The 12,229-nt window shown below is 41.2% G+C and overlaps 1 protein-coding gene across 1 annotated transcript; it reads right to left on the reverse strand.

Moving 5' to 3' along the window:
- Positions 1-1,357: 1,357 nt before the first annotated feature.
- Positions 1,358-11,094, reverse strand: LOC111230507 (nuclear receptor subfamily 1 group D member 2-like). Its single transcript, XM_022757260.1, has 8 exons — positions 10,590-11,094; positions 8,531-8,761; positions 7,899-7,987; positions 7,235-7,379; positions 5,290-6,011; positions 4,085-4,270; positions 3,754-3,964; positions 1,358-3,046 (listed from the first exon to the last, which is right to left on the reverse strand). The coding sequence occupies exons 1-8, from the start codon at positions 10,606-10,608 to the stop codon at positions 2,850-2,852; spliced, it is 1,800 nt and encodes a 599-aa protein (XP_022612981.1). The 5' UTR covers positions 10,609-11,094; the 3' UTR covers positions 1,358-2,849.
- Between the last annotated feature and the right edge of the window lie 1,135 nt (positions 11,095-12,229).

The following is a 12,229-nucleotide window of genomic DNA, read 5'->3' on the forward strand; positions in this document are numbered from 1 at the left end:
TATGCCTTACTAGACTATGACCTTTTATGACATTTTATGTCTCACTATACTATGATGTTTTTTGATGTTTTATGCCTTACTATAATATAACGTTTTATGCCTTACTATACTATGACATTTTTATACCTTACTATACTATGATGTTTTTTGACATTTTTATGCCTTACTATACTATGATGTTTTTTGAAATTTTTATACCATACTATACTATAACGTTTTTAGGCCTTGCTATACTATGACCTTTTATGACATTTTATGTCTCACTATGCTATGATGTTTTTTTTACATTTTTATGCCTTACTATACTATGAAATTTTTATACCTTACTATGACATTTTTTGATATTTTATGCTTTACTATACTATGACTTTTTTGATGTTTTATGCCATACTGTACTATGACGTTTTTATACTTTACTATACTATTATGTTTTTTCACATTTTTATGCCTTAATAAATAATTACGTTTTTTCCATATTTTTATGCCTTACTATACTATGACTTTTTTGACGTTTTATGCCTTACTGTATAGTATAGTAAGTCATAAAAACGTCAAAAATGTCATAGTATAGTAAGGCATAAAAATTCATAGCATAATAAGGCATAAAAAAGTCATAGTATAGTAAGGTATAAAAACGTCATCAAAAATGTCATAGTGTAGTAAGATAAAGAAACTCATAGTAAGGAAAAAAATTCATAGTACAGTAAGGCATAAAAAAGTCATAGTATAGTAAGGCAAAAAAAAAGTCATAGTATAATAAGGTATGAAAAGTCATCGAATAGTAAGGCAAAAAAAAGTGTCAGTGTATTAAGTCATAAAAAAGTCAAAAACGTCAAAATATAGTAAAGCAAAAAATATAGAAAAAACATCATGGTATAGTAAGGCATAAAAAGTCATTATATAGTAACGCATGAAGAAGTCATAGTAGTAATGTGATGTTTGATAGAAGATCAACAGTAGTTTTAGTGCTATTTTGTTTGTCTTCTTTTTGAATCCTCTCTGGTCTCTTTGGTGCCAAACTCAATAGACAAAAAGTCTGATTTAACAACAAAGTCAACAGACTCCTCGGAAATCAAACTTACTTTACTGAAGAATTTTAAGTGTGCAACATAAAAGCACTCAGATTTTCTGCTTAACTTAAATCCCTATAGTTTCTGATCATTATTCTATACATTGTCTGTCAAATTTGGTATCTTTGAAGACTTTTAAAATCATAAAATGTTAAAGATACTTTTCTTGCAAAAAGTTTTTAGACCTAAATCTCAGGTAATTCAACACATCGTGTGATGAACTGTTTCTGCTTCATTCAAAGTCAACGAGACACATTACATAACCACGTCACAGCATGAACTGCATTTATAAAATTTATTTATATAGATATATTCATCTATACAGTTATGTATGTATGATAGTATGTATATATTTATATAGAAATCTATGCATACTGCAATCCTTTCACAGAGGAGAACAGAACCACATTTCAGCCATGTTAACACAATGACAGAAGCTCTGGATATTAAAGGCCAGATGTTCTGAATTCAACATCGGAACAAAAAAAAAGATGGCAAAAATATCTGAACACCAGCAACTCAGATGTCACCTCGACTCAGCTTATTTCTTTAAACTACAATCACATTAGTGATATTACAGTCATATTTTAAGTGGAATAGTCCTACTTATGCAGTTTAACTACACTCAGCTAAAGTCTGTACAGTTTTGTAAAACAGAAACAAAGTTTATTCAAGCAGGTGGGGGGAGTTGCTGGTGACAGCGAGACAAGTTTTCCCTGCCATCCAGTGTCCAACAGCAACATCAAGTGTCTGACTAGGAAACTCAACATGAACCAGGACAAGTAGGACAGCAGACACTACAATCTCAGAGAGGTTTTTTTTTTTTTTTTCTTCAAGGAAAAAAATAATAGATCTATAAGAGAAGAGAAGATGCTGAAAGTCCAGAATCTGATTTCATTGGTTCAGTGTTTCTCCATTTTCACTGCTCCATGTGTAGAAACCTTGTCTCCCAAAGCAATAGAGTGACACCGATACCTTTGATTTGTCACAATGCCCCGAATAATTTAGAAAAAATAACCTGTAACTTGACAGAATCGCAGCACAGTGCGACTGAACTGCATGAAAAAGCTTAAAAATAAGACCTTGTCCTCTTTTGCTTCTCAAAATCGTTCAAATTAAAACAACATTCTTTGATTTGTCCAAACTGAGGAGCTGCGACTTTTAGCAGCTTCACGTCCACATTCCTCTCATTGTCGTCTGCTGGAAGAGGATTTTACCTCAAGTCAATCAGTATCCCAGTTTATTTTTTTCTTTATGTTTACAACATCCCCCTAATTAATGTGTGCCACTGAACAATGTACACAAGTTTCTTGACTCCTCACTATACAGCTCAAATCAAAAAGCAAGTCACATATTGCACTATGAATGCAAAAATACCAGGCTACACTATACAGAAAAGTGCTTCTAACGTTTGTACAGTCGCAAACGTACAGTATGCTACACACAAACACAGGAAACATGTACATCAATCAATGTGTCTGTATGTATGCATTACCATCACACAGGCAGTTACGCCCTACAGTACAGTACAATAACATTTTATGGTCAATCCCTCCCCTCCCCTTTAAATGTCAGCTTTGAGCCATAGTTCAATTTATAGACAGAAGGAACAGAACCAAAAGCCCCGAGGGAGAAGTGTGGAGGTGCAGGTGTGGTCGTGGGGGGGGTGGGTAGGTGGGTGGGAGGTGTTGCGGAGCTGGTGGTCTCCAGCTGGTGGCCTCCGGGTTCGGTCACGGGCCGATCCAGTTTGTGTCTGGGAGTCAAGTACTGGAGGAAACTTCAGGAATGGACCTTGAAGGCCAGCAGCTGCTCAGAGTGCATATTGTTGAGCGAGCGCAGGTCAGGCAGTTTGAGCAGCAGCTTGGTGAAGATGGCCGACTCGTTGGGGTGGTTCTTGGTGATGAGGCTCCGCAGGGCACGGATCAGCGTTTCCTGCAGGGCCTCCACTGAGTTCACGTTCTCAATGCCAGAACGATCTGGAAGAATGGGTTGCAGAGGTTAGCGTCAGGCTGATGAACAGATTACAGTTTGGAGGAGAGGAACAAAAGTAGGTCATTATTGTTAATGTCTCCATGTTAACTTCCAGACCTTTTCTAAGCTGCTGCTAAAATCCTGATTTTATAACCACGATGTCATCTGACAAAAATCACAAAACACACAAATTAAAAACAACAGCTGAGCAGTGATTTCAGCTGTATTTACTTGTAAAATGATCAAGCTCACTTCACGTCAGCTGCCGTGCGGTCAGCATAGACGTGTCTGCGGAGGGAACACTGACGACTCTCTTCTACGGAAAGTCACTAAGGTTTGTCCAAAAAGTTGCTAGATTTGTTGCTAGGTCGCTAAGTCACTTAAGGGGTTCGTTAACACCACTTCTGTTGGCACGACAACATGACCAATGGGGAAACTCCAACAATGGCTGGCCAATTGGCTTAACTTGCCTAACTTGGTCACTCAGTCAGTCAGACACATTTGAGTTTTTATCTGTTTTTGTTTCCACAACAACAAACAAAATCCTCAGTTTCATAGATAGTTCAGGTGTTCTGGTGTTCGCCTTCAAAATTCTTGCTAGAATACACTAATAAATGTACAGTAAAGCATGTTTCTGAAAGGTGTGTGTGTGTAGTGTTGTACTTTAACCATGAAGAAAAAAAGCAGGAGGAGAAACATCATAAAAACCCACCTGCAGACACCAGAACCACGGCAGTGAAGAGGCTCATCTCCTCCTCGCTGAGGCCCAGGTTGATGAGCTTCTCACTGAAGTCAAACATGGAGTTGAGGAGGTCGCTGGCCCCCATGGCCCTCAGAGTGTCCACGCTGTATTTCTTCCCACCCAGAAAGGTCACGGTGCGGTCCTTCACATCAAAGAGAGACGCAAAACGAACCACCAACACCTGCAGAACACCATTGCCGCTCTGTTAGTCCGGGTACAACTGCTGCTGCTAGATTCTGAGCTTTATATAAAAACAAGAGAAATATCCATGGCACATGGCCAAGTAAAATATGTGGTGTACCTCAAAGGTGCCAGCCTTCAGCAGGCTGACCTGGTCGTGCTGGGACAGATCTCTGAAGCCTGGGATCTTCTTGGCAAACTCCACCACCTCCCTGACGGCGGGGGTGAAGCTGTGGGAGAACTCCTCCCACACCTCATGGCCAGATTTCTGAGGGTCCACGTGAGGAGAAGTGTTCATCGGACAAACCTGCGGACAGGAAGGATGGGACAGGAATATAAAACTGTCTGCTTTTAACCTTGAATGAATGAGGGTGAAGCTGACACAGTGTTTCAGGTTGTTCTCTGGCTTTTACTAAAAATAATAGTGTCTGTTGTCCAAGGCTCAAGGTTTATAAAGCCTAAAAATCTGTCTAATTATCCCCACTAAAAATCACATTCTCTTTGAGTCAGTTTTAATGGAAAGAATTCAGGATAAGGATGTTGTTTTGGGCTTAAAAGATTACCAATTAAAAACCAATTAACCAATTACCAATTTACACATTTCTACTGAATTCTACTGAATACTCTCAGTTCTCATCAACCCCTTTTTTCAGCCAGAGAAGGCGACAAAGCTCCAATAATCCTGTCGTACGCCGAGTGCTCAGCACCAAACAGCAGGCGGATAAAATTAGAGACTAGCTGTTGAACACTGTGTGAGTGTTTAAGCAGCTAAAGAGCCAGACATGTTTCTCAGAAGCTGGTGGAGAGGCCACACACACAACTACATCCTAATGCAGGCAGATGCTTGCAGACAATTTTTTGCCAATTTGTAATATGTCAGATGTCATCAGGTCATTTCGCTGCCCGCAGGTGGCCGAAAAAAGAAAAAGAAAAAAATTAGTGAATGCAAACGTAAGTATTTATGACCGAAGTCCTAGAAATCCAATTATCTTTCAGAGGCTGCGGCGCTGTAATGGTGTTTTAACACGGTTCTCTAACAAAGCCACGACACAGCTGCAGCTGATTCACAGTGTTATGAACTCATCAAACCTTAATGAAAAGCTACTGGTTTCGATATTATGGCCATTTCTTTCTGCCCTGAACTTGCACTAGAACGCATTTTATTTTAATGAAGCTAACCGTATTTTCAGTCATTTTATTTTTCCTTCTCACTGACTTTTAAATGGTATTTTAATACGTTTTAATTCCGTGATTCAAGCATGTTGAATTGGCTCTGTGTTTAAAGATTTATTTATAATAATAAATGCTTCTTTCTTTATATCTCACCAGGTGCATCCTTTTGCCTTCTCTCCACTGGTGCCCACTGTAGGCTCCGCTGGCCGGGCCCTCTGTAGCTGCAGCTCTGAAAGCTCCGTGTGCGTAGGCTGGACAGTGGTTGCCAGTGCTCCTGGACAGTTTGAAAGGGCAGTGGTTGGGGGTGTTGCCCTCTGGGGTCTGAGGACCCAGGCCGGAGGAGGGGCCCTGCGCTGCCATGGTGACCATGTTGTTGTGGTGGTTCCAGGCGTCCTGCCGCTCTTCTTTCCAGAGGTTAGTGGTGTTTTGATCAGAGCCGGTGTTCAGGGGCCCCATGGTGGTGGCGGTGGCGGCTGGGGCCTCAGCTGACAGGCTGCTCCGCTCCTGGTTGTACATGAAGGTCTCCTGGTGGGCCCTGGTCACCGAGCCGATCACCTCCTCTTCCCCGCTGTCGGACGCACTGGGTGAGGCCGAGCTGGGGCTGGTGTCCATCGTCACGGTGGGCTCAGGGTCCGAGCTGGAGTCGGATTGGCTGGAGCACGGTGAGGAGGATGGAGAGCAGGAGGGGGCGGAGCCAGCGTCCTCGGAGGTAGGTTCTGCGGTGCTGGCTGGCAGTGGTTTGGTGATAGGTAGCGTCTGGCTGCTGTGCAGCTGGCTGTGCAGCTGGCTGTTGTTCATCATGTTGTTCATAGCACTCTGCATCTCCAGCAGCATGCGCTGTTTCTCCCGCTTAGGGATTCGGCCAAAACGCACAGCTGAACAGTGAAGAGGGGATTCACTTGTATTATTCTGTTTATGATTTTTACAGTGTTGCATGATCAGTTTAACAGTAACCAGTAATGTGATGCAGTGCAATGCAGAAATCCCACCCACTAATTCACCCACTCCCTCACACTCAGCTGAGGCAGTTTGCTTCAGGTGATCAGAAGCGTCATGTAAACAAAGAGGGGACACTAGACTTGAGGGGAACTCCTCTGAAAAATAACCCTGATGACATCACTGTGATGTCATCAGGGTTATCTCGGCTTGGTTTTGGAGACTAAAAATTTATGAGAGAAAGTCTGCGTTACAAACTGGGCAAGGGATTTGAAAGGCATCAGCATTTACCAAGCAGGAATGTAACAAACATCCACCACAAGAGTCTCTGCATGTCCCCACATAGATATCAAACAAATATAACATTATAAATATATTCATCAATCAATAGATACAAACAAATTCATTATAAAAACCATTTCATTATGAAATAATCCAATACTGTATTTTTCTTTTTTAGAACTCAGCCCAATGATTTGAAATATTTTTAATAATATTGATTTGAGTTTTAAAACTGTTTTGGATTATTTCAAAATTTCATGTTTAAGTAATAGAGTTTGTGTGCATTTATTCATTTCATAATGTCTTATTCATTGATTTAATTTGGAACAATTTGGGTCTTTTGGAGTAATCCTTTACACACATTCAGAGTGTGTGAGTGTGTTAAATAATAAACAATTTGAGAAATATCTGTAGTTGTAAACTTGCATAATGTAACATATCAGCTGTGTTCTTGATGACAAGGTATCAAGCTGAGGGCAGATTACAATCTTAAGTAATTTACCCATGATGCTACGTGTCTCCAGCACAGGTAATACTGTGCGTTATGTATAAATAAATATATTAAAAATAAGCCTTAAGCCTTAAAGTGACTTGAAGAGCTGGAATCGCCCCCCCGCCTCACTGTTCTTTACAAAGCTTTGAACACGGGATCGGGGGTGGGGTTAATGTTGTTGCGCCTTAATGTCGGCAGCGGACATCTGTGTAAAAGGGGGAGGCGGCATGACGGGACAGGACGCAGACGCCGTTGTGTTCCACGTCACGCCTCAGATTTTGAAATGTACTGCGGCTCGTTTTAGTTCAGTGTAAACAAGAAAAGGCAGCGTGACGTCTTCTAAAAAAAAAAAAAAAAAAGGGTCTAGTAATTACAGCAGATACTCACAGTCTCTGGACATCCCCACCAGCAGGCATTTCTTGAAGCGGCACTGCTGGCAGCGGTTCCTGTTGATCCTCATGATGGGGCAGCTCTCGTTCTTAAGGCACTTCTTATACTGGATGTTCTGTTGGATGCTCCTCCTGAAGAAGCCCTGCGTGTTTCACAGAGACAAGCAGTACAGTGTGAAGCCGAAGGTCACACACACATCAGAGAGACGAGCACGTATGAGAGAGGAACAGGTCAATATAGAATTTATTTCAATTCTACCATCTTTATGTTGCATTTCAGGCTGAAACATGTCTGTGTGTGTGTGTGTGTGTGTCTCTGTTCCTGCTCTAAGGCGCACTGTGGTGTGTTTGTCGCTGTGCACTGCTCCCCACAGTTAACTAGGCCACACAGCAACGTGAAGTATGAGGGGCAGCCGATATATAAATATGGGGAGAGTGGACTAGTTTCACAGAGTCTGAGGTTGTAGCCGTGCAGATGGCTCTGTCTGCAGTGACCCACTTCAACTCCGGTCCAAAGTCACATTTCTGTGTCGCAGTGAAAATGAATCGGATTCAGTGTCTGCAGCATGTTTGCAGAGTGTGTGTGTGTGTGTGTGTGTGTGTGTGGGAGGAGGGGGGTGGGGGCCTGGGGTTAGGGGGTTGGTTCAGAGAGGTGCCCTCACCTTGCAGCCCTCACAGGCGTGGACACCATAGTGGAATCCGGAGGCCACGTCGCCACACACCTTACACAGCAGCACCAGGCCGTTGATTTCTGATTGATACAGAAACACATTCTCACAGTTACAATCACAACAAAATTTAAAATTTAACTAAATAAATTAAAAACAAACAAAACAAGGAAATGATCATTGCAGGGACTTGGGCTAATGACATTATAACATAGCAGGAAGTTGGAAGAGGTGCAGTGAGTCATGACAGTGTTTATGCATTCAGGTTCGATTTTCATTATACACTGAAATTAGCTGAAACCAGCTAGCTGGAAGCTATGACACCAACAGAATATTGGTTTGCTTAAAAAATTGATCAACAATGTCAATTATATGGAAGTTTTTTGTTAATTTTGAGTTATATTTTAGTTTCCTCCAATAAAATTTACACAATTGTTTTTCCTGTAAGACCTTTTCCAACTCGAGCTGCTTCAGTCTTTAACTGGAAACTTCCTAAAATTAGCATTCTCCCATTTACTGACTGGTTACATGAAAGGTTTGATCAATAATGAGAAGTTTCCCAGCTAGGAACACTGACAAGATCAATTCACTTAGTAATTGAAAACACATAAAAAGAGTGGTCTTACTTGTGATGCCACATTTTGCAGAGGAGGAGGAGCGGCCGGTTTTCTGGGTCCCTGGAAGGTTTTGGCCACCGGCAAGGAGTGTGGGGTCAGCCGTCTGACCCAGCTGGCGGTGGCTGGGTGAGGAGCCGTGGGGCGGGGAGGACGACTGGTAGCTGCCGTTGGAGGAGTCGCTGTGACAGGACTCCGGGCTGGAGGAAGAGCTGGATGAGCTGATATAGGCTATTACGCCTCCTGGTGAAAAAAGGCAGAGAAAAAAATGGGCCATGATGACGGGCACTGCAGCGGCACTCCGCACTGTGCAGAGCTTTGTGCTGGAAAAGATCACGTTTATATGGTGATGTGTATAACTTGGTGAATCTATATTTCACTAACCAACAGTGCCCCTGTGCTTAATGTCTCTTATTCCTCTGTGCCATACAGCTCTATTATCAAATACTCACTAAAGCACCAAATGTGGATTAATCCGCATCTGAAAATAGTCCCTAACAAACGGACTACTTCCTCCTGTTTGAGTATTATTACTATACATTTGAATGTCCTCAGTAGAAATGATTGGGTTTGGGGATGAGGGCTGCAAAGTACTGGGAGCTGTATTAACTAAATGCTGGTTTTATATGGATTTTTTGACTTTTGATTTTTTTTTTTTTCTTTCTTTCTTTCAGTTCTGCTCTCAGCACCGTGACGAGTTAATCCTTTGTTTGTTCGGTTGTACTCATGCTAAACGCCATGCTGTTTCCTTTCCTTGAAATTAAATGTAACCCTAACTACCAGCGAGCTTAACATAAAGAGGGCAGATCATAATACGACAACAGCTCCCTCAGCCAGTAGGAAGCGAGCAGACAGTCTGCTGCTGCAGCTGAGCCGTTTTTTCCCCCTCAACACAGGCTGACCTGATGTCTTCCCCTGCCATTCTCAGTGATTAGGTAACAGCCATTACATAATGTCAGCTTCACAAGGGTGTGTGTAGTAGGTAGTCTGGCCCGTCCCTGCAGCCGTTCATTACATACACGCTCCATGACAAATGGATCTCGTTGCAAATCATATTCTAAATGGGTCGATTTTATCCAATCAGTCGGTGCATGTACTGATACAACTGATGTGTTTCTCATCAAGTCAGCAGATAACGCACTACTTATATTTTATTATTTTATTTTTATGATGATTTTTTTTTAAAACAAATAATGGCTATTAACACAAGGAAGTACTTATATAATAAAAGGGAGAAAATATGTCTGTACCAATACATATTTTTTAACAGCAAATGTGACACATGAAAAGAATTTAGTCATCAGTTGTGACCCAGTTAAAAGCCCCATTTAACCAAGTCGCTGTCTTTTTACTTTTCAGTGACTGAACAATGTTAAATTGCATTAAAACTGTCATTTCCGGAAATATATTTTCAGAATAAAAGACAATGAAAAACGCGACATAATATACAAAGAGTATTGTGTATCCCGTGGGTCTTGAATGCACTATAACCTAAGGCGTTTTTTTTCTTTTCTTTTCTTTTCTTTTCTTCTTTTTCTTTTTTCTCAACACGCCCCCACGTGGAGCAAAGCATGTTCTTTCCCGGGGAAAAACTGGGTCACCGCTCGCTGCTATGAGACGCCTCACGTGTATTCGCGGCGAGACCCCACGCCATCTCGCCGGGAGAAATTATGCAATGTCGACGTCACCGCGCAGCTCGGCCAATGAGCGGCGACGCACGGGAAGCGTAAACACAGGTGCACATGGCTATACTGACGGATCCATGTGAGGGGAGACGACTGCAGTGCTGCTGAAGCCAACTACTTGGGTAATAACAACAGCCCACTGGCACTCCTAACCCAGTTCAACATTAACACAACAACACACACTGTTACCTTTAACATTTAAAAGTGCCTCACACGAATATAACGACCGTTAAAACTAGCAAAACAAGTGCCTGTAGCATGCTAGTCGTGCTACTTTGACAAAACCTAATTTCGCTAACCTAATGCGGGATGTTGCCACAATATTAATCCCATTACAACAAGCTGGAGCTATTTGTCATTTACATTGTGTTTTAAAGCACACTTACCAGCTTTGGTCGACTCCATATTCTATGAGTTTTTTGGGGGGTTTTCCTCCTCCTCTGCTACCTCAGTGCATAAGCCGTTTTTCTGTTTTTAGTGTTTCAGCAACTGAAAAGTCGCTGAATGATTCAGGTTGAGAAACTGGCTGCAAAGCTACAACATTTAAATAAATTAACGTCACGTTGAAAAAAAAAAACAACTAACTTGTTAAAGACCGTAAAAACAAAAGCTACGGTCGATTCACAGCAACAACGAAAAAAAAAAAAAAAAAACTCACATCAAACCGAAGCAGCAAGTTTTCAAATGCTGGTTTAAAACGACGCCTTTTTTTTTTTTTTTTTCGTCCTCGCTTCTTTTTGTTTGTTTGTTTGTTGTTTTGTTGTTTTCTTTAAAACGAGAAAATCCGCGGATCGTCTGTCTTCAACACAGCCGAGTTACATCTACAAATTTGCCGTATCCCATTCAAAGATAACGCGTTCAGGGCGCAGCTCCAGTGATATGGAGAACTGGCTTTGCAGTGACTGTTTCGAGTAGCGATCAGTGTGCAACCATGTGACCCAGTTCATCGGCTCCTCCCTCCCTCGCAGCCCCTGCACTGGTGTCAATGTAACCCACTGACATACTTTCACCAGTCAAAGTGAACAAAGACAGTTGGCCAGTACATCACTGCGTCCAGAAAGGACAAGTGCGGTTGCAACATTTTTAATTACAACACTTATCATTTGGTGTGAATCCAAATTTGTACGTGTTTTTTTATTTTTTTTTATTTTATTTTATTATTATAGGAGAGCAAAGGTAACATTTCAAAATGTCTGATGACATATTTTGGCAGGCATTTCCTCTCAAATTTTTCCATTCTTTTAATCATTTTTAAAAGTAAATTCAAATTTCCATGTTGTATTGATTCAGTTAACTGTTAAATTTTACATTCAGTGAATCTGATTTCTTAAGGTGGAATTGCTGTTAAGAGCAGGGAATAAAGGAATATGTGAAAACTATCAGGGTTATTTTTATCAGTCATTAGTCAAACTTATTTGTGAAAGTTTTCCCTTGTATTTATGTTTGCATTGCAGCCTGCCTTTCTGTGAGTCCTTGTATAAATAGAAGATCCAATTACATCAACAAGCTACGCAGCTAATTATCTTAGCCTAACAGTTTGAGTGAAAAGTTGAATCTTTGAAAAAATTGTACATGGATTGCAGGATATCTGTGTGTCCGCCTTTTGCTTTTAATGACCGTCTGCACTGGAGCTGGCGTGGACCTCTGATGAGTCATGTTGTCCCAGCATGATTTGACAATGTTCCAAAGAGCTTCTTGAGATTCCGCATACTGCTTGGTTTTCTCAGTCGGGTTCAGTGTTGAGCTCAGGAGACTGTGAAGGAATGTCTTTGGTCTTCTTTGTTTAGTTTATAAAATATAATTATGCGTATATATATATATATATATATATATAAATCTTAAACTTGGATTCATGCATGTTGAAATGCTGGTATTTCTTAGCCCACCCCCAGCATTCAGACCACTACCAGCCTGTCTTCTTTTGACAGTAGAGTCAAATTCTACAAATTGGAGTCTTGTGTTCTTTATTCAGCTGTATTCTGTAACTGTGATGAAGTTGCCTTTGTATCTCCCAGGGGACAAAGCT

Source organism: Seriola dumerili, unplaced genomic scaffold (assembly GCF_002260705.1).
Source record: "Seriola dumerili isolate Sdu_G_001 unplaced genomic scaffold, Sdu_1.0 BDQW01000273.1, whole genome shotgun sequence".
NCBI classification, from domain to species: domain Eukaryota; kingdom Metazoa; phylum Chordata; class Actinopteri; order Carangiformes; family Carangidae; genus Seriola; species Seriola dumerili.